The sequence below is a fragment of the Ipomoea triloba genome, chromosome 2 (genome assembly GCF_003576645.1).
Source record: "Ipomoea triloba cultivar NCNSP0323 chromosome 2, ASM357664v1".
Taxonomy (NCBI): Eukaryota; Viridiplantae; Streptophyta; class Magnoliopsida; order Solanales; family Convolvulaceae; genus Ipomoea; species Ipomoea triloba.
In genome coordinates, this window is record NC_044917.1 from 75,934 (window position 1) to 99,546 (window position 23,613).

A 23,613-nucleotide genomic window follows, 5' to 3' on the forward strand; every position below is an offset into this window, starting at 1 on the left:
GAAGCGCCGTACTTGGCTTTCACTATCAAAACTGAAGCACCCATTTGTACGTGAATAATAATAATAAGTCCTACTGGTCACTTAAGAGTTAAGATCACCTTAATTAAATAAGTAGGAAAAATAATACTAAATTCATTTTATGTCATAAACTAATTAATTGATTAGTAATGATGAGATGCGTTAATATATAAATTTATGAAATATATATAATATACGTAACAAGAGGCCGTAGTGATCGTAAATAATACGGAGTATTTTCATTTTTAGTTTCGGTCAGCTTAGTTTAGCTTACCAATATGCACAAATTTAAGGTTGAATGTAAAATTTGCAGTACATTAATTATATTCAATTCATAAAAAGCACTGTCAACTCGATCATTAGTTATATTCTTAGCGTAGAGAGCTGAACTACATACGTATATGTATATACTTAAAGTATGTAGTAGTAATAGTAATATAATGGTTTCCTTGTTCATTTCAAATTAAAGTTGAGACCGGTCTGTCATAAAAGAAATTTATAGCATAGCAGTAGCCAGTAGAATATTTTGTCTTTATATTTAACAAAAAAAATAAAAAAAAATTAAATATTAAAAAGAAAAAAGAAAAAAAAAACACAGATTGAACAAACATATATGTATGTATGCTAATGCTCTGACGTTGTTGTCACTGCAAACGCGTCCTCCGTTTATGTGGAAGTTGGATTCAAAACCTGTCAGTTGTGCGTTCTATCTCTATCTTCTGCCTTTTTGACTGTCACATACTATACTCACATCTCAGCGATATGATGGATGGGTATACAAATGGCACCATACGACCTCCATGGATTTCATTTCCATCCGCTTTGCTTTTTGTTTATTTATTTTTAATTGTTTCCATCTTTCTACTGTATTTTATTTCTAACAAGCTAGGTTGTCATTGTAGTTAGGTTAGTCTCCGATAAGGAGGAGTCGGACAACTTTTAGATTATTGTATTAATATTATATTTCCTGATAAGGATTAATTCTTTTTTTTTTTTTTTGTACAAAGAGATAACAATATAATTAAACATCTTAAATTAAAGTTGTTTACTAAACATAACATGCATATATATACTGTACTGTAGTAATGCACCTATTAATATTGTAATTTCAACAAGTGTATATTTAAGACTTTCAAAAAATTTTAAACTAATAGATTTTAAATAATTTGTATAGAGTCTTTCTATACTTAACTAGACTTTTATAAATTTTATACGAGTCTATAAAACTATGTAAAACAAACATTTATAAAGAAACTTTTTAATATTAAAAAGTCTATGAAAAGTTATTACAACCTTAAATTGAATACACTCTTATAAATATTTCATAGCTTCTATTAATACATTATTTATAATTTGTTACAAAATTTTTTATAAATAGCACAACATCGTTATACGTATCTAGATGTGAATTCCTTCGATAAAGTCGTTATTCAATGACAGAATTTTTTTAAATATTTAAAAGAGAGGCTTTTAAATTGGCTCCAAAACAGATAAATACATAAATGAATAATTTGTTTGCTATAATTTTTTTTATAGATATGTGTGAAAATAAAATAATAATAAAAAGATAAAAATCAAAAGTATATGAGTATTTATGAAAGTTTTGAAACATACCTTAAAATTTGATAAAAATAGATGAAAAAAAGTCTGTAGATAAAGTTGAAGAGTTTGAGGTTAAGGTTGAAATTCAACTATTCATATTTGTGAAGAAAAATCTACAAAAATTATATTCTGATGGAGTCTATAAAAGTATAATTTTTGAATACGATAGACTTTTAAAGGTTCTATATAAAAGTTTGAATTGAATGCCAGTATATGATTATTTTAAAATATTAAAAGTTTAGATCAAATAACACCAAACTTTTAAAGTCATTAAAAAAGTTTTGATTGAATAAATTATTAAATTAAAGTAAATTAATTATTAAAAAAAAACTAAAGTAAATTAATTATAATACGGAGTATGTAGGTTGGTTGGTATCCAAAATTAAGGGACGGGGCGGGGAGATTGAAAAATGAAGGGAAAACCATGGTATTCATTAATCCAGGGGCGGGGCGGGGGACAATTGCGCTGCTGCTGCTATGAAACCCATCCCCGGCCCCGACGACTATCTTTTACATTCCCAAGACAAAGGATGTCAGGCTGGATTGCTATAGCCTATATAATTTACCTCGAGATTGGAGTCTTCTATTCTCATGTTATACCCCACATTTAATTTTCATTCGTTCAAACATTATATTATACGGAGTATTTTTTTAATAACACTCCTACTTCTCACCCCCTAGCTAATTCCCAATTACTTCTGCTTACTCTGCATGCTGTGTCATCATGATCCACCACCCCACCATAATTTACAACATTTAATTTTAGTATACCGTTCCGCTTCTTATCCTCCGATCCGCTATTATTCTTATTATTGTTGTGCATAAACATTTTTATTACCTACTTAATTCCTTTTAATTTATTAGTTTTTATATACACTAACACTAAATTTGAAATTCTTAATAATTTTAATCTCACCAACCAAATACTTTATATAATTAATTAATATAACTACAATTTATTCAAGTTTTGTTAAAGGCAGACTCTATTTTTGAAAGTTAGGCGGTGCATATATACATATATAGTTTGTATGGTTATAGTCTTAGTATAGAAGAAAAGTGAGGAGATAAAGATTTATATGGGTAGAATAAAAATGAAGAATGTTTAGCGTATCTTTGCTGATCTCAAATTAATGGTTTGATTTCACATCGTGCATAGTGATATGATGTTAACTATCTCTTACATACATTTATTTTATTAATTAATTATTCAGTTAGAAATTGAAGTATATTAATTATTATTACTTTTGATGTAATGCTTGAATTGAGGTACAATTAATCTCCACCTAGTTGTGGACTTGTGGTGGTTGATGTCCACATTACGCCACTTGTATAAACACTACTACAGAAAACACATTTAACGTCGCCTAAATAACGTCGGTTTTTTAAAAAACCGACGTCAAATATTTACGACGTCGGTTTTACTAAACAACCGACGTTAAATAATTTTTAAAAAATTATGATAACTATACGACGTCGGTTCTTCTAAAGAACCGACGTCGTACATATTTTATTTGTTTTTTATTTTTTTAAAAAAATATAAAACGACGTCGGTTCTTCTAAAGAACCGACGTCGTTTTTAAAAAAAAAAAACAAACAAACAAACGGCGTCGGTTGTAGCTACAACCGACGCCGTAGAGCTTTTATAAAGTACCCGTTCGCACAGCAGATTTTCAGATCTGCGTTTTTCTTTCTATCACTTTTCGTTCTTCTTCTTCGACTAAGGACCGCAGCCACCGGCCGGACTTCCATCCTCGCACAGCCACCGGCCGACGCACCTCCACCGCCGCTCCTCCACCGCCACAGTTGCACCGCCCACCGCACCTCCACCGAGCCTCGCCACTACGCAAGCGACCGCCCTTCGCCAACGCCGCCCCGCACGGCCACCGCCTCCCCGCCCAGCCACCGCCCCTGCCCGTGACTCCGCCGGCGGTAAGCTTCGTTTTTTTTTTTTTTTTTTTAAATTTCGAATTTCGAATTATTTTTTGATACATTATGAATTTTAGAAACTGTTATATATTTTAGGAATAATAATGCATATTAGGGCTTATAAATTAATAATTTCGGATTTTAAGAAATTATTGTCTATTTTAGGAATAATAATGCATATTAGGGCTTATAAATTAATAATTTCGGATTTTAAGAAATTATTGTCTATTTTAGGAATTATAATGCATATTAGGGCTTATAAATTAATAATTTCGATTTTTAAGAAATTATTGTCTATTTTAGGAATAATAATGCATATTAGGGCTTATAAATTAATAATTTCGGATTTTAAGAAATTATTGTCTATTTTAGGAATAATAATGCATATTAGGGCTTATAAATTAATAATTTCGGATTTTAAGAAATTATTGTCTATTTTAGGAATAATAATGCATATTAGGGCTTATAAATTAATAATTTCGGATTTTAAGAAATTATTGTCTATTTTAGGAATAATAATGCATATTAGGGCTTATAAATTAATAATTTCGGATTTTAAGAAATTATTGTCTATTTTAGGAATAATAATGCATATTAGGGCTTATAAATTAATAATTTCGGATTTTAAGAAATTATTGTCTATTTTAGGAATAATAATGCATATTAGGGCTTATAAATTAATAATTTCGGATTTTAAGAAATTATTGTCTATTTTAGGAATAATAATGCATATTAGGGCTTATAAATTAATAATTTCGGATTTTAAGAAATTATTGTCTATTTTAGGAATTATAATGCATATTAGGGCTTATAAATTAATAATTTCAAATTTTAAGAAATTATTGTCTATTTTAGGAATTATTTATAGTATATTTCGAATTTTAGAAATTATATTGTATTTTAGGGCTTATCAATTAATAATTTTGAATTTTATGAAATTATTGTGTATTTTAGGCTTTATAAATTAATAATTTTGAATTTTAAGAAATTGTTGTGTACTTTAGAAATTATTTATAATATATTTCGAATTTTAAGAATTATAATGTATTTTAGGGCTTATAAATTAATAATTTCGGATTTTAAGAAATTATTGTCTATTTTAGGAATTATAATGCATATTAGGGCTTATAAATTAATAATTTCGAAATTTATGAAATGAATGTTAATATACTTTGATATTTAGGAATTATTGTTAATGTTGTTTAAATTAATAATGTTTATTGTATTTTAGTATTTTAATAAATTGTAAATTATTTTGAGATTGTTTAGAATAGTATTTTTATAAAATAATATCAATTTACTATACTAATTTACAAATAATACTTGTAGGTAATTAGTTAGATTCGAGATTTGTTTACGGACGTGGATAACTCTGTGGTGAGGTAAGATTTTTTCCTATTTTTATTTATGCTTTGGCTTTATATATTGCATCCGGTGATTAGCCACACCGTGGTCTATGTTCATTTATGTTTTGGCTTTATATATTGCATTCGGTGATTTGCCACACCGTGGTCTATGTTTATTTATGTTTTGACTTTATATATTGCATCCGGTGATTAGCCACACCGTGGTCTATGTTCATTTATACTTTGGCTTTATATATTGCATCCGGTGAGATTTATGTTAAATACTTGTTGTTTATTAGTGTTATTGAATTGTGAGATTTATGTTGAATATTCAATGTTTTATTAGTTATTGTAGTATACTTTATTAGTTTGATAAGTTGTGATGTTTATTAGCTTTGATTAATTGAGAACTTTATTAGTTTGATCAATAGTGAAATTATAAATGTTAATTTGTTACACAGGTTCTGAAACTTATGTGTGAATTGAAAATATACTGTACAGGTTTTAGGCAGATTCATAAAATATTTTTAATATTTAAAAAAAATAATAAACGACGTCGGTTATTTCATATTAACCGACGTCGTTTATTATTTTTTAATTTTTTTTAAAGAAACGACGTCATTTCATATTTTTTATTTTTTTTTTTAAATAAACGACGTCGGTTTTTTTTTAAAAAACCAAAAAAACCGACGTCGTTTCATATTTTTTTATTTATTTTTAAATAAATGACGTCGGTTTTGTAAAAAACCGACGTCGTTTCTCTTTTTTTTTTTTAAATAAACTACGTCGGTTTTTTCAAAAAACCGACGTAGTTTATTTATTTTAAAAAATAAAAAATACATACGGCGTCGGTTTTTACAACCGACGCCGTATCATTTATATACAACGTCGGCCAGATCAACGTCGATTTTTAACCGACGTTAAAAGTGCTAAAAAACCGACGTTAAAGGTGTTTTCTGTAGTAGTGAAATTGTATTTATTTAATTTGAATTCGTAAATTTGTGTTTGATAAAGCGTTCATTTATTTTAATTTATTATTTTTTTTATAATCAACACAAACTTTCATTACGTAGTAGATAATTCAAAGGTACATGTGAGTGGCTCGAAGTGCCAATACCTAAAGTTTCTATACAAAGAAGTAGATTTGGCCAAATCATGGGCCCGACAATTCCTAGCTCTTGCTGTGTGGAATGGAAATTTGATTAGTGGTTGCCATTAATTGTTGCCAGCATTCGTTTACTAAAGTAAATGAATATAAATGAGTAGAGTTTGAATATTTGTACGATCGTTTCATAAGAGATCATGATCGCGTTCGTTAATGTCCGTTTAATAATGTTTGATGAACAAGCTCGTTTAATGTTCGTTTAATATATTCATGAACATGTTCGTTTAATTAACCTAATATTTTTTAATACATACTAAAGTAATTCTCTTACATTTAACACACACACACACAAAGAACTTAAACAAATTATATATATGCATACTTTGACATGCACGCGAGTCCACACTTAGCTTTTTTTTTTTTTTTTTTTTTTTTTTTTTTNGTATTTTAGGGCTTATAAATTAATAATTTCGAAATTTATGAAATGAATGTTAATATACTTTGATATTTAGGAATTATTGTTAATGTTGTTTAAATTAATAATGTTTATTGTATTTTAGTATTTTAATAAATTGTAAATTATTTTGAGATTGTTTAGAATAGTATTTTTATAAAATAATATCAATTTACTATACTAATTTACAAATAATACTTGTAGGTAATTAGTTAGATTCGAGATTTGTTTACGGACGTGGATAACTCTGTGGTGAGGTAAGATTTTTTCCTATTTTTATTTATGCTTTGGCTTTATATATTGCATCCGGTGATTAGCCACACCGTGGTCTATGTTCATTTATGTTTTGGCTTTATATATTGCATTCGGTGATTTGCCACACCGTGGTCTATGTTTATTTATGTTTTGACTTTATATATTGCATCCGGTGATTAGCCACACCGTGGTCTATGTTCATTTATACTTTGGCTTTATATATTGCATCCGGTGAGATTTATGTTAAATACTTGTTGTTTATTAGTGTTATTGAATTGTGAGATTTATGTTGAATATTCAATGTTTTATTAGTTATTGTAGTATACTTTATTAGTTTGATAAGTTGTGATGTTTATTAGCTTTGATTAATTGAGAACTTTATTAGTTTGATCAATAGTGAAATTATAAATGTTAATTTGTTACACAGGTTCTGAAACTTATGTGTGAATTGAAAATATACTGTACAGGTTTTAGGCAGATTCATAAAATATTTTTAATATTTAAAAAAAATAATAAACGACGTCGGTTATTTCATATTAACCGACGTCGTTTATTATTTTTTAATTTTTTTTAAAGAAACGACGTCATTTCATATTTTTTATTTTTTTTTTTAAATAAACGACGTCGGTTTTTTTTTAAAAAACCAAAAAAACCGACGTCGTTTCATATTTTTTTATTTATTTTTAAATAAATGACGTCGGTTTTGTAAAAAACCGACGTCGTTTCTCTTTTTTTTTTTTAAATAAACTACGTCGGTTTTTTCAAAAAACCGACGTAGTTTATTTATTTTAAAAAATAAAAAATACATACGGCGTCGGTTTTTACAACCGACGCCGTATCATTTATATACAACGTCGGCCAGATCAACGTCGATTTTTAACCGACGTTAAAAGTGCTAAAAAACCGACGTTAAAGGTGTTTTCTGTAGTAGTGAAATTGTATTTATTTAATTTGAATTCGTAAATTTGTGTTTGATAAAGCGTTCATTTATTTTAATTTATTATTTTTTTTATAATCAACACAAACTTTCATTACGTAGTAGATAATTCAAAGGTACATGTGAGTGGCTCGAAGTGCCAATACCTAAAGTTTCTATACAAAGAAGTAGATTTGGCCAAATCATGGGCCCGACAATTCCTAGCTCTTGCTGTGTGGAATGGAAATTTGATTAGTGGTTGCCATTAATTGTTGCCAGCATTCGTTTACTAAAGTAAATGAATATAAATGAGTAGAGTTTGAATATTTGTACGATCGTTTCATAAGAGATCATGATCGCGTTCGTTAATGTCCGTTTAATAATGTTTGATGAACAAGCTCGTTTAATGTTCGTTTAATATATTCATGAACATGTTCGTTTAATTAACCTAATATTTTTTAATACATACTAAAGTAATTCTCTTACATTTAACACACACACACACAAAGAACTTAAACAAATTATATATATGCATACTTTGACATGCACGCGAGTCCACACTTAGCTTTTTTTTTTTTTTTTTTTTTTTTTTTTTTTTTTTTTTNATACTTTGACATGCACGCGAGTCCACACTTAGCTTTTTTTTTTTTTTTTTTTTTTTTTTTTTTTTTTTTTTTTTTTTTTTTTTGTAGTATGTAATAAAAATAATTAAGAATAATAATGATAGGGTGATGGATGGCCCGCAGTCGTTATCCTCCCCGGATAGATATTTGTTGGATCGGAGTGTTAAGTTGTGTTGTTGAATTTTAATTTGTATTGGAGTGGTGTTATTGTGGGGATAAAATGACTTTACCTACCACTGCACTGCGGGATGTGCTTTTAATTTGTAGTGTATATCATATCATTGGATAAACGCCAACAGGCAGGCAGGGAGGGGAGGGCAGGGCAGGTGTAACGTGTAAGTTTATATATATATAAGCTAGTGCACTGTGCACTACATCTAACTATTCATTCATTAAGCTGCATTTTCTGCATGCCTTAGCTGCACTGTACATACGTGGCTATAATTATGCGGCATGCAAATTAAAGGAGGGACCTTTTATCTTTAATTTAGACGTATATATGTCCTCCCTTTCAATTTAATTATTATTATCTATTACCCTTGCTAGCTACTTCCGGTTAAGCATTTAACTTTAAAATATTATGAAGTATTTGTCAACATCGAACATCCACATTATTAACAATTGTGGTATATAGTGCATAGTCTCATGATGACCATACGTACATACATATATACAATAAGTAGGGGTGAGTTAGAGATCTTCTCCCGTGGGAGCGCGAAAGATTAAAATTAATTAGATATTTTGAAAAAAAATGAAAAACTTAAATACCAAGTCATAAATATTGTTGACTAGTGATAAAAAATCAAAATACATAAATATAAAAAATATTAAAAACAAAATATAAAACATAATTAATTTGATAAAATACTTTGAATGAAAACAAATTATAAATCATTCACCTCTCTCTCTCTCTCTCTCTCTCTCTCTCTATATATATATATATATATATATATATATATATATACATACATACATACATTTATATATTTATATATTCAAGTGCATCCACATGTTCCCGTGATCTGAGACCCATCGTAAATGCACACCGGCTACTACACGAATGCATACATGGTAACTTGTGTACATTAGTACTGGACGAATTGCACACAATCTAATCTGTGTGCATTAATGTAATAACATGTATGCATTTATGAAGGATTTCACGATAAAATGTGATCTCATTTAATTATTACGCATGCTCTCTATATATATATGCTATCAAATTGGACTATTTCTTCCTTTAATTACTCGATCTAGATCTACCCCTGCGATACTTATGTGTCCAACAAGAAAATGGTCCAATTATTGGGCTAGTATGGTTGCCCAACAAATAAGTTATATACTTATAAAATGATCCAGTATGCTAAGCCCAGGCCTAAACAATGTACTTGTCAACTTGATGGCTGCTTGGCAGTATAATACTATACTATAGTTATGCTTCCTCGAAGAGTCAAAGTAGCCTGGTTGCCTAATTTAAAAAAATAAAATAAAAATAGTAATACATGCACTCTCGACCATGATTTTTGTTCCTTTTATATATACATATATATTCTTCTTCTACATCCAATCAAAATTAAACCATTTGATAGGGTCGAGATACTCGGCCGTGGAGGAAGATTTGGGATATTCATGTACCTCCAAAAATCAAGACTTTTTGTTGGCAACTAGTATCATCTTTCTTGCCAACCTGTGATGCTCTTCGAATGAAAAATGTTCATTGCTCTATGGTTTGTCACATGTGCAGGGAGGAGGAAGAGAGTGCCAGTCACCTTTTTGCCAAATGCCGAGAAACATTGAAAGTCTGGAATTTGCTTGATGTTATAGTACCAACCTGTACAGGTAATGACCTTGCTGACTGGTTTTTCAATTGTTTGACTATGCTCAGAGAGGATATGGTTCCTAAATTTGTAACTATTTGCTGGGCTTTGTGGTGTAGCCGAAATGATAATGTATGGCATGGCATATCTTTTGATTTGCATTTGGTGATGCGGCGTGCACTGACTATGCTCGAAAATTGGTCTGCAGCAAACATGTTAACTCGTGAAAACCATGGTGCAATTACAGTGGACAGATGGAGGACTCCAGAATTTGGTAGAATTAAGCTAAACACAGATGCAGCAGTTGACCAAAGTAATAATTCGCTAGGCTTCGGATGGGTGCTTAGAGATGACATGGGTGTTTTTCTTGCTGCAAAAAGTATGCATGTTTAAGGTTTGTATGGGGTGAAGGAGGCAGAGGCACTGAGCATTAGAGAAGCTTTAAGTTGGCTAAAAAATACAGACATGGGCAATGTTGATGTGGAGACAGATTCGCTTTTGGTGATTAATGCTATTTTCGATTCTATTAATAATTGATGATATTAAAGAACTAGCATCTATGATTGATGATGTTCAGTTTCGTTTTGTTAAGCGATCTGCGAATCGTGCCGCTCACAGTATTGCTAGAGAATCCGTTTCTGTGTCAGGTTGCGGAGAGTGGTTTGATACACCTCCTAGTTTTCTTGTAAACTGTTTGGTTGATGATTTAATTAATTAATTTCTTGTCTTCAAAAAAAATTTAAACTATAATTTAGGAGTAAATATAAAATTTTCCTTAAAAATTAAATAGCGGTGTCACCACCAATAAATTTTGACCATTGGACATCTGAACTTTGAATAATTATTGAAAAAACATTCAAAATGGTCATCGAACTGATTCATGAAAGTACAATCATGCTATTGATTTTTCTTAAAGTACAATTAGTCCATTCAAAACTTTCCAATCATACAAAATAGCATGACCTCCTCAACCAGTAAATTTGACGCACTGACATCCGTATGGGTTGATTTGACTTTTTTAATATTATTAATAATATATTTTTTCATTTTAAATAAAATATTTTAACTCTTTCCATTAAATCCCTAAATGTCCTCCCCAAATCCTTAGTATTGCCATAACATTCAACGATGTTGAACGGAGCACGAATTGACGTATTTTCTACGAGGATTGAACAAAGTTGATTGAAGAAGCTCAACTATATTTATTTTTATGAGGTATGCTATATGTTGAGTGAAATAGTTATATTTGAATCAAGACTGCCCTGGCCATATACGACCAAGGCGACGACACACCACTTCCATTTTTTGGGAGAACCCAATTTTTTTTTTTAAATATCTTATATAAATCCATTATTTTTATACTTGATAACTATGTTTTTAGAATTAATACATTAGTTTTAATTGTAATTAAAATTAAACTTTTAGAAGAAATTGACATTTTGGTAAATAATTTTATATTTAAATATGCACGAAAAATGTCACTTTTAGAATTGTATATTTTTCTTTGTTGAAATTTTATGCATTATATTTGGATAAATTTTTTATTATATATATGTATTTTATTTTGATTATAGAATACAATAACTTGAAGTCAGGATATATTTAGATTCAATTAGATCTTCTATACTTTTATCGTTATTATTATTTTAAAAATTGCATGTTCACTAATAGTAGTTTTAAAAAATAAACCTTTTAAAACACAAAAGAAGTGTGTAACAATACCTTTGAAACAAAATTATATTTAAAATATATACGGAGTAAGATATAATACTGAATTCTAAAGAATTTTAAAATCAATTATATTATTATAAGAATAATAAGAAAACGAAGTCCGGTATTACAGTGGTTGATATCTAGTCGTCACCGGATTGTGACGTCATCGAGAATCATGGTTGGCGCATGCAGGCTGTCCCAGACAAGGCCAAGTCAAATCCCCAAAAATTAGTACTGGTAAACATAGGAAGAAAAAAGAAAAGAGTAGAGAGAGAGAGATAGTTATTTATAAAAGGGAATAGTAGTAAATGATAATGAAGCAGCCGCCTTTTTCCCTTTCTTTTTCCTTTTGAGTTCCCATTACCATTTGACCTTTGCAGTCTTCCCCATTTCAATCCGCAACATTCAATCAACAATTATACCTTTCCGCTCAAAGAAATGTATGGGGTGGCTCCGCCGAGGAATTCTGATTCTGCCGGCGCCGCTGCCGATTCCGCACCTGTTCTCCGATCCTACCAGGCCTGGAAAGGCAGCAACGTAATTTCTTTGTCCTTCTAATTCTGATTTTCAACTGCAGAACTGAGTTTTGATATCAATACTAAATAGATTTATATTTTTTTCTGAAAGATAAAAGTTTTTAGCTAGTATGGGTTATGATATCTATTTCGATTTGAATAAGTCATGCTTTACAATCTTGTTGATGTTTCCATGTTTGAACTCTGTTCACAATTTTTTTTTTCTTATTAGATTTTGCTTTCTTTTATCTATGATTGAGTTGCCATCTTACATTCTATTGGTAGTTAATTTTTCACATCTGAATATCCAGATGTTTGTTTTTTAGCTTTGCATTCAAGTAGGAAATGATAATGATAATGATAATTACCACCGTGTTTATATATAATTGCATATTTACTTAAATGGTTGCATTTGTACAACGAATGTCGTTGAAATGGTATATTAAGAAAGTTGTGATTGCTCTGATTGCACATAGCTCTTTATCTTTACTTATCAAGAGAGTAGCTGAGTAGCGGTTGCTCCCTTGATCAGGGAAGATTGAATGCTTTAAAAAGTAGTATTTGGGAATATTCTTTTGAGTTCAGGGAATGTAACAGTTCACTTGATTGCTTTCCTAATTTGTACTATGTACTAGCTTTGACAAATTGGTTAAAGAAATTCATTTTGCCCAATCTTTTCAAATGCTGTTGTCACAATGAGAATTCATTCGATTGCTTAAGTTCATTTGAAATTGTGAATCTGCAATAGGGATTTGTTGCCAACCTATGTACTAACCTACAGACAGTGCATTCTAGACTCTCATCTAAAGCTATTAGCTGGTTTCTAGACTCTAGACCCACCCTATATAGTTTCTTGCAAATTTTTGGCCTCTTATTCAAATGAATGTTTAAAAATATCTAGTGCCTTAAAGTTCGGAAAAAAATTATCACCAATCATTTGAAAACTTTTGAAAATGGGAATAGCAAACTTAACCTTTTCAGTGCACACAAAACTACTCTAAATGAAATACAAACTTTTCTAATTCATTTTATGGGCAGACTGTTTTATTCATAGACAGTTAGGAGCTTTACTTTTTTGAGCAGTCTTCCTACTAGCACAGGTTCTACCGAGATTTGTTTCCATACAACTTGACAATGCTGTTCCTTGATGCTGCCTTAGATGTAGTATTTCCATTATTATTTACATGACCATGTTTTATTTCTACAATGCAGAGATTTTGCCTTCAAGGGAGGCTCATCTTTGGACCTGATGGTAGATCTGTCTTTCTGACCATATTCCTCATTGTTGCACCTGTTGCAGTGTTCTGTGTCTTTATAGCTAGAAAATTGATGGATGATTTTGCTGGTGATTGGGGGATATCAATTATGGTTATAGTTGTTCTTTTCACACTCTATGTAAGTCCCTAAATTCTTCTGCTAATAGCAAACTAGAGTGATGAACTGTTGGCTTAAACGTTCTTCATTATGGGTGTTAAACAACAGAATAGCAAAACAAAGTATATTCGTATATCTGTTCAGTGTGTAAATGTACAGGGGAGTAGAGCTATATATACTAGTTTAGAACTAACCATAGCCACAGGTTACAAACACTAAAACCTAGGGCTTAGAGTAAATATCTCAACTAACCCTTATATCTCTAACACCCCCCCTCAAGTTGGAGCATAGATTTTAACATGCCCAACTTGTTACATATGTGTCACATGAACCATAAGACTCCAAACCTAGAACTATAAGTCTTGAACCTTCGAACCACGCTGTGCCAAGTCAGTCCACAATGCACCTGTTCGCACCAACAAAGCTTCCACAAAGCTTCAAACTAGGCCAAACACCACAACCGCAGCGCACCTGCCTCTCACACCCCACACCCTTATCACCGCTGCTTAACACCGCAGCGCACCAGCCTTTCACTCCACAAACCCTTATAACTGCTGCCTACCACCAGTGTTTTCCCGTTTTCTTGTTGCGTGCACATAAACTGGTTCCTCCTGCACCATTCTTTAGTCGCCGGCCTTCCACAATAGCCGCGACATATGCCAGGTCCACACCACCCCTAGCACCTGTGCTGCCCATCACTGCAACACCCCTGGACTGCCTCCAACTCTCACACCTTGGCACTCAAAACAAAAACCTACTAACTAATTATTTGTCAGCTTCCATCCCAGCAACCTCACCATTAACCTATTGCCCAATCATTCTCATTTTCAACACTCCAGCATCAACACCCCACCAACCACAACCACAGTTGCTGGCAACCACCAACCACCACTGCCGGAAAGCTTCACCGGTCACCACTGCTCACTACCACTGCGGTTCTTGGTTCTTCCATGGCCATACAGGTGTTGTAAATTGCACTGTCAGCAATAACAAAAGAAAAAACGAAGGGCCAACACCACCAGCAACCATCCACTGCTGCTGGAGTTATTCTGCTGCGACTATGGGGAAGCCTGCGAGAGAAGAGGGGAGAGGGAGACTTGATGGTTGAGACACCACCACTCCAGATCTATCGGGCTTTTAGAGACGAGCCTACCAGAACAAACCTCGACCGGAGCAACCGCCAGAACGGCGCACACGCGCCGGTGGCTGCCCCGCTTCCTCCGGCAGCTTCGCCTCTTCACTCCGACCAAAACCCACTACCCACTCACTCAACCTCGCTCTGATACTATGTTAAACAATAGAATAGCAAAACAAAGTATATTCGTATATATGTTCAGTGTGTAAATGTACAGGAGAGTAGAGCTATATATACTAGTTTAGAACTAACCCTAGCCACAGGTTACTAACACTAAAACCTAGGGCTTAGAGTAAATATCTCAACTAACCCTTATATCTCTAACAATGGGCTTTTGTATCCCTGCTTTACATATCTGGTGGTATATTTCTCTATCATTGAACTTTTTTTTTTGTCATTGACAAAGTGACGTGTGCAAAGTTTTGTAGATTAGTGAAAAAATTTGAATTGTTTTACATTCACTTAATCTTTGCTATTGTGATAAACAGATGAACATAAATTAGTATATTTCAGTTGAAAGTTAGCAGTGACGCAGTGTGTCAAAAAATGTTCATCCTTCAAATGTTTTGTACTTGGTGCTTCTCCTAGTACATATAAATGGCCCATGGTTGCCCATTAATAAGGAGAGCTTTCCTAGTAAGCAATAGTGACATATTAGATCCATATCAATTTTGTTATATGCAATAGAGAGAAACAACTGACATAATTCATATTAAGGTCTGGCTTCAAACTACTGTGGTAGTCTTTTGTAGCTACTGAAGCAATTAATCTCTTCTCATATCTTTCCCTCGTTTGGCCCCATTTGTTCTTCTCTTAAAACTTCACAGTTTCCACCTTTTGAGCAGGTGGTGGCCCTTTGCCACTTGCTAGACCTTCAACCTCATTATTTTTAACAATGGTAACATCACCTCAAAGAAGCAGTAGGGAAAGAGCTCAGAAGTTTGTTCATTCAAGTGGGGATTTATTGGGGGTTTTGCTTTTCCTCATAGGGGCTAGGGCTCCCATGAACAACTACTTCCAATTAGTTATGGACTCAAATTGTGAATTGACTCCAATCCTTCATAGGGCTAACTTTTCTGGTTCATTGCATCAACCGAAATGTAGCTTGCAAATGGCTTAAGCAAGGTATTGCTGCTAAAGTTAGGGGCTAACAATGCCATCTGGCTAATCTTCTGAAATGTTTGAGAAAAGGAGTAGTGCAGAAGTACGTGTTTTTAATGTGATTGATGAGCCTGTTATGTTTTTAAATTTTTTATTTTTATTTTATCATTTCATAGTTTTAAGAGTTAATTCGCGCAAGATGAGAAAGGTTATAAACCTCTATCTCAGAAAGTGACTTAAACAAAATCCATGTGTATAGTGGGTTTTGGAGAAATACATTCTTGAATGTCTCAAAGAGAAATTTAAACTTGGAAGTAGATTAACTTGTCATGATCCAAATTATCTTTGAGCAAACTGTTCAACTTTAATTCCTGCAACTAGTGGCCGCCACTTAACTCTCATATAACTTATTTTTCTACTTAAAGTCAGCTGGGATTAAGAAATTGTAATTATTGTGTAGTAAAAAAGATCAAATCCACAATTATCAGAAGTGTTGTTGCTGTAATGCTATATTCTGCAAGATTTATCTTAGAAATTTGAAGTCTAGCTGAAGAGGATTTGACTATGATCTCCTCAGAAAAACTGCCCATGCAAATACAAGTTAGGTCCTGATTTGGCAGCAAAGAAACTGCTAAAAAGGATAGCAGTTTTCTTCTAATTTTACCTGAACACACTTTTTAACCCCTAGTTGGGGTTGGCTATATGAATTCTATTTCATACATTCAACTCTATTGCTAGTTTGGTCATGATCCCTCGAGAATCCTAGGCCTATACAGAAGTACTAATTAGATATGCTCATATGCTATTCCAAAAGGTCTTAGGTTAGCAAACCAAAGAGCACATGAAGTACATCAGATCTAATACTTCCCAGAATTTTCTGCAGAATAGAGATTTTCACGAAATTACTGAAATACATTTGAATATAAAATTTGCTTTTTTATTTGTTAGTGTTACAATTTCTGCATAAGTTGGGGGTAGACTTTATTGTTGTTCGATTGGTATATCTCTGAATACCAGGGAACTTTCTACCAATACTTTCACAAGGGTGTGGAAGTCTTGATGATGGTGAATGAGGCACCACATTGTATATTCACTCTATGCATTAAATAAAGATGGAAATATGGAGCCTTATTGCATTTTTCTACCATTTTTTTAGAGCATCATATAGAAGCAGTACTGCTTCTGAAGTCCTGCTGACGAAAAATGGTTGCCAATACTTTATATCCATTCTATTATTGTGGGGAATAAAACTGGGGTATTTTTCTAGATTGTATGTTATCTGCTTGCAAAGAGGAATTCATATTATTAGGAAAAACTTAACTTTTGATTTATTTGTTTTCGAAGGACTTGGTCCTCCTGCTCCTGACTTCTGCAAGAGATCCAGGTATTATTCCTCGCAATCTTCATCCCCCTGAGCCAGAAAACTTTGAAGGGAACAAACAAGCTGGACCTGGGCAGACTCCACAGTTACGATTGCCCCGTGTGAAGGATGTAGATGTCAATGGAATAATTGTGAAAGTTAAATACTGTGATACCTGCATGCTTTATAGGCCCCCACGTTGCTCGCACTGTTCAATTTGCAATAACTGTGTGGAACGCTTCGATCATCATTGTCCTTGGGTTGGGCAGTGTATTGGATTGGTAAGTATTGCAATCTTTAAATTGCATAAGACCTGTGAAATTAGAGCTATAGCACAAAGGAAATTTACCACTTTCCTATTACGTGTTGGGAGATAGTCATACTTGCTTTTTCTTCTCTCTTTTCCATAGCACATTGTAATTTTCTCCTGGATGGAAGAATCTCTTCCATTTTTTTTTTTTAATAAAAAATTTGAGTTCCCCACCAATATGGTTTCTTTGATATTGAAATGTTAAATACCAAATTGGGCATAATTCTAATACTGGTTTGTGCTAAAAACATAAAGCATTTGATGGCCAAAACTTTGAAGTTATCTGCTTTGGATAAGTGATTAACTAATAAATTGAAATTTCCCATTGTTTCACATCCCATTTGAGCTTAATTTGATGTGGTTGTGTATTTACTACATCATTGTATAAAACCTTTGATTGTTTCCAAGGCCCAAAGAATCTAGAATGCATTCATGAAATTGTGGCTTCATGTTCTGGTCACCACAGTCAGCTTTCTTGAATCTTGATTCATTAATGGTAGCAGCACTGAATTCTTCATAAATGGTTGCAACTGTATTTGGGTCTGCATAATTTGGATAAATGAAGTTGCAGAGACATTATAATGGCCAACTGGTTTTGTTTTTGTGTTCAATAAATTTTATGCTTTTGCATTGTATAGTCACACCAACCCCACCCCTCTATATGCTTTCCTTCTTTTTCTCTCTTTTCTCCACCATTTCTTCAATTTTGTGATGAAATTGTTATTGTTTACATGCTGTAGTGTCTTCGCCTCTAACGTAATTGAATTCTGATTCCTGTTGCAGAGGAATTATCGCTTCTTCTTTATGTTTGTTTTCTCGACAACTCTCCTTTGCTTGTATGTACATGCATTTTGCTGGGTGTATATTAGAAGGATTATGGACAGTGAGCAGAGTTCAATCTGGAAAGCAATGGCCAAGACTCCGGCCTCAATTGTGCTTATTATTTATACTTTTATATCTGTCTGGTTTGTTGGTGGGCTTACAGTCTTCCATCTTTACCTCATCAGCACAAACCAGGTATGTGCCTTTTTCTGTTATTGTATATTTAGTTGTTAGTGAATTGTTAAGTGGTTTGGTGAACCCATTAATATGATTGCAGTCAACATACGAGAACTTTAGGTATCGGTACGATCGGCGGGTGAACCCATTTAATAAAGGGACAATTCAAAACTTCATGGAGATATTCTGTACAAGTATTCCTCCTTCAAAGAACAATTTCAGGGCAAAGCTCCAGAAAGAGGCTGAGATACAACCTCGTGTGGTAGGTGGTGGTTATAGCCCAAACTTGGAGAAAACCATGAGCGACATAGAAATGAGAAGGAAACCAGTTTGTGATGATGGGGATGGGGGGGTGACAAGCACTGGTGAATTGGAAGGGCTGCCTAGAAATGATAATCTCCTGGATAAAATTAACAAAAAATCAGCAGCATCCATAGAGAAAAACGAGGCCAGCCTTGGAGATGGAGATGGAGATGGAGATGGGCGGAGCATCTTACACCCGAGGCGGTCTAGTTGGGGAAGGAGAAGCCGGAGCTTGGATCTACCACCTGACATTGTTGCCCTGGCAATGGCATCATCAGAATTTGGGAACTCCAATCACAAAAATGTTATCAGCCGTAGTGTCAGCTCAATAACAGAAGAAGAAGAAGGGTAAGGATAATGGTGGAACTAACAAGATAACTCGCTTCAGAGTCAGAGAGCAAAAAGAAAATGAACACACAATCCTCAAATGTTATGGTGGCGACGTGTATATGTGTTTTATATTTTTCATTAACAGAATCTATTATTATCTTTCAAGTGTGATTATTCTGGTGGAACGAACACTCACTCAAATTTTATTTTACATCAATATCTACGAGTTTATATTGTACGGAGTAATATTTTATGTGTATATATGTATGTTGTTATGAGTTATGACACTACACTGGCTCCAACGTTATGTAGCCGGATGTATCCTTTTTCCGTATAAATCACAGCGAGGGAATTTTTTTTTAGGTAAAGTGGTTTAAGTAAGGCTGTTAACAGAACATGAACAAAGGGAGGTTGTTGTTTGCGAACATGTTCACGGTTTATTTTATGACTTTTGGATTGTTAAAATAACTAGTATAGGAAAAGATTATATTGAGAGAATACATGTATTGCACTATTCAGAATTATTTGCCATTTTTCTATATATGAAAGATCTATTTATACAAATTTATCGAAAATAAAAATCATAGACTTTTCAAACAAATATCAAAACATGTGAACTTCAAATTTTATGAAAAATTTCAAGGACAAAAAAGAAATGTTCACTTTATTTCTCTGTTTATTTTCGAAATTAGCTCTTGATTTTACAATTTACCAAACTAACTTTTGTAATAAGTTAAAATTTGGTCCCTTTTTTTTAATTAACTTAGTCCAATGGACGAAAGTGGGCTTAACAGCCAGCAGGCCCTTTGAATGTCCCTCCCCGCTTTAGCCTTTACTAGGGTTTTCGGCTGGATGAACTCTCAGTCTCACTTCCTTCCCTAAGCTTCTTCTCCCTCTACAGTCTACCCTCGCCTCGTCTCAGCCATGGATGCTTCAGCTTTGAAATCCGCCGAGATGCAGCAATTTCTCAATGTAAGCTTTACACACACACATATATATTCATTTGCTTTTTATGTTTGTCTGTTCTCTTTTAAGTTATCCTTGGGAATGAATGTATATATGTAGTCATAGCGTTACGAGGGAGTTTTCTGTGATAAAATTGACAGCATGGTATGTATACTTATGCACAGATATATTCTTATTCTTCTTCTAGGACTAGGATCTTTGCCCATGTCTATGCTAAGACTTGTTACAGTATATTTAGAGCTGCGAAATAGCACACTAGAGTCATAAGTAAACACCTTTATCAAGCTTAAAATTATCCCATTATCGATTTAAGAGGTGTGGAATAATGGTGGCTTTTAAAAGTGCTGTTCTATTTTATTTTTCCTTCTGCTGCTAGTGCTACTGCTTATGAATGATGAATACAGGAGCAGGATTTGTATAGTAAGTTGATGAATCTTGATTATTTATGCAAAATTGAATCTTGATCTAGCAACTAGCTAGGTGTGCCTCTGACTTCAATGTTCCATGCATCTTGTTTGTTCCTTTTGCATGCTAATCCTTTCCTCGGAGTTTTTAGAAATTGCCCTTGTTGCTCACTCCACAATGTAAGATTTGGTACCCCATCTACAGACCGACCATTTTATTTAACATTTTAACCATCCCTGTCCTGTGTTAGATGTTGTGTGAGACTCTGACTTCGACCTTTTGCAGGAAGAAAAGCAAAGGGCAATGGTCAATGAGTTGGTTGGAAAGATCACAAGTTCATGCTGGGACAAATGCATCACTAGCACTCCAGGAAGCAAGTTCAGCTCCAGTGAAACAAATTGCCTAACCAACTGCGCCCAACGCTATATGGATATGAGTGTCTTAATCATAAAGCGCTTTCAGTCTATTAACTAAAGAGAACCAACTTCTTGTAATCTTCACTAGCTATGGTCATCTCATGTTCTACCCTTCAGTAGTAGGAAATGTTAATTTCTATCAACTTTGCTGCCTGGCCTCTTGAGCTATCCATTGGTACAATGTGAAGCGAGTTTTTACTGATTACATGCTATATTTTTGTGTTTTTTTTTTAAAGAACGAACAATGTCTTGGAGTATATGCACATATACAGGAATATGTATGGCATTTTCTCAGCAGAGAAATATTATGCAATTAAGTTCTGTATGGACAAGTTTTGGAATAAAATATTTATATTTTCAAGTAGTCATTTTGCTGATGAATTTTAAGAAAAATTGCATTGCTAATGAAAAGGTCAATAGCTTTTTTTTTTTTTTTTTTTTTTTAAGTAGTCAAAGAGTGATATTATATTGTAGAGTAGAATATAAAGGAAAAAAAATTGGTCAAATATGTGAGATTTTATCGCAGCACCGGTAAGAATGTAGGAAAACAATTAAAAGAAAAACAAAATTGAACAGTGAACATGAATTCTGATTGTCTTAAAAAGCGCAGAAAACCTTGAATTAACTTAAACACCAATTTCAGTTCTTCAAAATGGGTTGTGGTGTTTCAAGCATGATGAATGCTGACATGATGGACGCACCGTCCCCCGCTCATGGTGGGAGAATGATTCATCCAAAGAGAGATAGAGATAGAGATAGAGATGATACAATCCAATATCCTGCTTCTCCAAGCTTTAGGGTCTATTTTAAACAAAATGATTCTCAAGGTATGTCTTCAATATATGCATCTTCATCCACTATTCTTATCTAATATTATTACGTCCAAATAATAATAACAATTTTAAGTATCTGACATACCGTTACCGTATAGTAATTGATTATTTACAATTTTTAATTAGTTTTATAGAGTAGAATTTATCAAATGTGCAACATAATCTGTCTTGGATTACTTGGAGTATCGTATATTTAATATTTAAATTAGATGGCGATTATATGTGTTTCAGATGAAGTTGATGGAGTTAAAAGCATGCCCTACACTTCCAGAGAATCATCAATTACAAAGGTCTTTATTCTAATTGTTACTCCATATTATTTTAAACAAATGCTAATTATTCCATCCTTAATTTTACCATTCACAAATCAATTACTCTATGATGTAGCAAAATCTTAAGCATTAAATTAGTTCTATTTATGTCTCTATGATTGTGCCACATCATGAAGTAGTGATTTGTGTGGTAAAATTAGATGTGTGTAACATTATTCTTTTTTTTTTTTTTTTGAAATAAATAACTTAATGCATTAAATCTTTGAGAATACAATCAACAAGAAAAGGGGGTGGGCTATCAAACCATTCCCCGCAACCTGGCTCAGAAACGGCCTCCCTAGCCACAAGGTGGGCGGCACGGTTCGCAGATCGCTTAGCAANCAAGGTGGGCGGCACGGTTCGCAGATCGCTTAGCAAAACAGAAAACTACATCATTAATCAAAGATGCAGTCTCTCTAACATCATCAATAATAAAGCCAAACTCAGAATTAAAAGAATCCGAACGTAATGCAAAATGAACGTAACATTATTCTTATTTTAATAATTTAAACATTTTATTATAATCGTAATATAACATATGTGTGAGAGAGCTAGAGAGAGAGCGTGATGTATTATTATTATTATTATTATTATTATTATTATTATATCATGAATGCATGCATGCTGCAGCACGATGATTAAAGATTTAAAGTGTGGCATATATTTAATTACGTACATTATATTGCATGCACGCAGGTATCAAAGAAGGAAAAGAATAAAGAAGGCAAAAAGAAAAGAATATTGAATGTGGGATATTGTTGCTCTGCACAAGATGTCAGCTTCCATCGTCTTCCTGAGAAACCTATGGCGGCTTAATCATATCTAAAGTACGGGGCAAACAAATTTATTAATTACATCTATATATATGCATTTTGGTTCGCCTTTAATTTTGGATGTATATATTTGATCATCTCTCCTATCCTATTTATGTAATATTCACATTTTTATCTATAAGCGCCTGTCATCATTTCATCAATATTTCAAACTTACTTTGATCAATCTCTATTACTCTTATCCTTAGCTTTCATGATATTATTTCTAGTTTTAACAAAAAATATAGCAAATCCTAATAAGCAAAGATTTTCAGGATAATACAACGTACATGCACTTATTATTTAAAGAAAAACACTTTATATAATCTTAACTTAGCTCGTGTGTCTTCATCACATCATATATTCATATATATATCAGATAAGCACTGAAGATAAGCACAACAAAATACACAGAAAACAACCCAATATAATATAATTATATTGCACTTCACTCTTCTCTTCTCTTCTCTTCTCTTTTCCCTTGCCTTGCCAAATGAAGAAATCTGAATTTATAAAAATTAATGCAAATAAGGCACAATACATATATATATATATATATATATATATATATATATATATATATATATATATATATATATATATATATATATATATATATATATATATATATATATATATATATATATATATATATATATATATATATA

The 23,613-nt window shown here is 32.6% G+C and overlaps 4 protein-coding genes across 4 annotated transcripts in view; 3 read left to right on the forward strand and 1 right to left on the reverse strand.

Annotated features, from left to right (window-relative positions):
• Window positions 1-12,021: 12,021 nt before the first annotated feature.
• Window positions 12,022-19,487, forward strand: LOC116010146 (probable protein S-acyltransferase 7). The gene is made up of 5 exons (XM_031249419.1): window positions 12,022-12,312; window positions 13,503-13,685; window positions 17,245-17,541; window positions 18,354-18,587; window positions 18,670-19,487. Exons 1-5 carry the CDS (start codon window positions 12,214-12,216, stop codon window positions 19,222-19,224), a joined length of 1,368 nt encoding a protein of 455 aa, XP_031105279.1. The 5' UTR covers window positions 12,022-12,213; the 3' UTR covers window positions 19,225-19,487.
• A 533-nt stretch (window positions 19,488-20,020) lies between these two features.
• Window positions 20,021-21,357, forward strand: LOC116009763 (mitochondrial import inner membrane translocase subunit TIM8). The gene is made up of 2 exons (XM_031248890.1): window positions 20,021-20,174; window positions 20,859-21,357. The coding sequence occupies exons 1-2, from the start codon at window positions 20,127-20,129 to the stop codon at window positions 21,045-21,047; spliced, it is 237 nt and encodes a 78-aa protein (XP_031104750.1). The 5' UTR covers window positions 20,021-20,126; the 3' UTR covers window positions 21,048-21,357.
• Window positions 21,358-21,637: 280 nt separating this feature from the next.
• Window positions 21,638-23,141, forward strand: LOC116005833. The gene is made up of 3 exons (XM_031246072.1): window positions 21,638-21,816; window positions 22,054-22,112; window positions 22,830-23,141. The coding sequence occupies exons 1-3, from the start codon at window positions 21,642-21,644 to the stop codon at window positions 22,947-22,949; spliced, it is 354 nt and encodes a 117-aa protein (XP_031101932.1). The 5' UTR covers window positions 21,638-21,641; the 3' UTR covers window positions 22,950-23,141.
• Window positions 23,142-23,247: 106 nt separating this feature from the next.
• LOC116009965 overlaps window positions 23,248-23,613 on the reverse strand; it is a 7,160-nt gene continuing 6,794 nt past the window's right edge. Inside the window, exon 4 of the mRNA XM_031249189.1 lies at window positions 23,248-23,448. The gene's annotated coding sequence lies outside the window, so the exon portion shown is untranslated. The remainder of the gene's footprint in view (window positions 23,449-23,613) is intronic.

What these genes read in the sequence shown, in the direction of transcription:
- LOC116005833 (XM_031246072.1), top strand. Translation starts at nt 21,642, where the DNA reads ATGGGTTGTGGTGTTTCAAGCATGATGAATGCTGACATGATGGACGCA. An exon ending in TAAACAAAATGATTCTCAAG is followed by an intron (nt 21,817 to 22,053) that starts GTATGTCTTCAA and finishes TATGTGTTTCAG; the next exon opens with ATGAAGTTGATGGAGTTAAA. An exon ending in GAGAATCATCAATTACAAAG is followed by an intron (nt 22,113 to 22,829) that starts GTCTTTATTCTA and finishes GCATGCACGCAG; the next exon opens with GTATCAAAGAAGGAAAAGAA.
- LOC116010146 (XM_031249419.1), top strand. Translation starts at nt 12,214, where the DNA reads ATGTATGGGGTGGCTCCGCCGAGGAATTCTGATTCTGCCGGCGCCGCT. An exon ending in TTGTTCTTTTCACACTCTAT is followed by an intron (nt 13,686 to 17,244) that starts GTAAGTCCCTAA and finishes TTGTTTTCGAAG; the next exon opens with GACTTGGTCCTCCTGCTCCT. An exon ending in TTGGGCAGTGTATTGGATTG is followed by an intron (nt 17,542 to 18,353) that starts GTAAGTATTGCA and finishes TTCCTGTTGCAG; the next exon opens with AGGAATTATCGCTTCTTCTT.
- LOC116009763 (XM_031248890.1), top strand. Translation starts at nt 20,127, where the DNA reads ATGGATGCTTCAGCTTTGAAATCCGCCGAGATGCAGCAATTTCTCAAT. An exon ending in AGATGCAGCAATTTCTCAAT is followed by an intron (nt 20,175 to 20,858) that starts GTAAGCTTTACA and finishes GACCTTTTGCAG; the next exon opens with GAAGAAAAGCAAAGGGCAAT.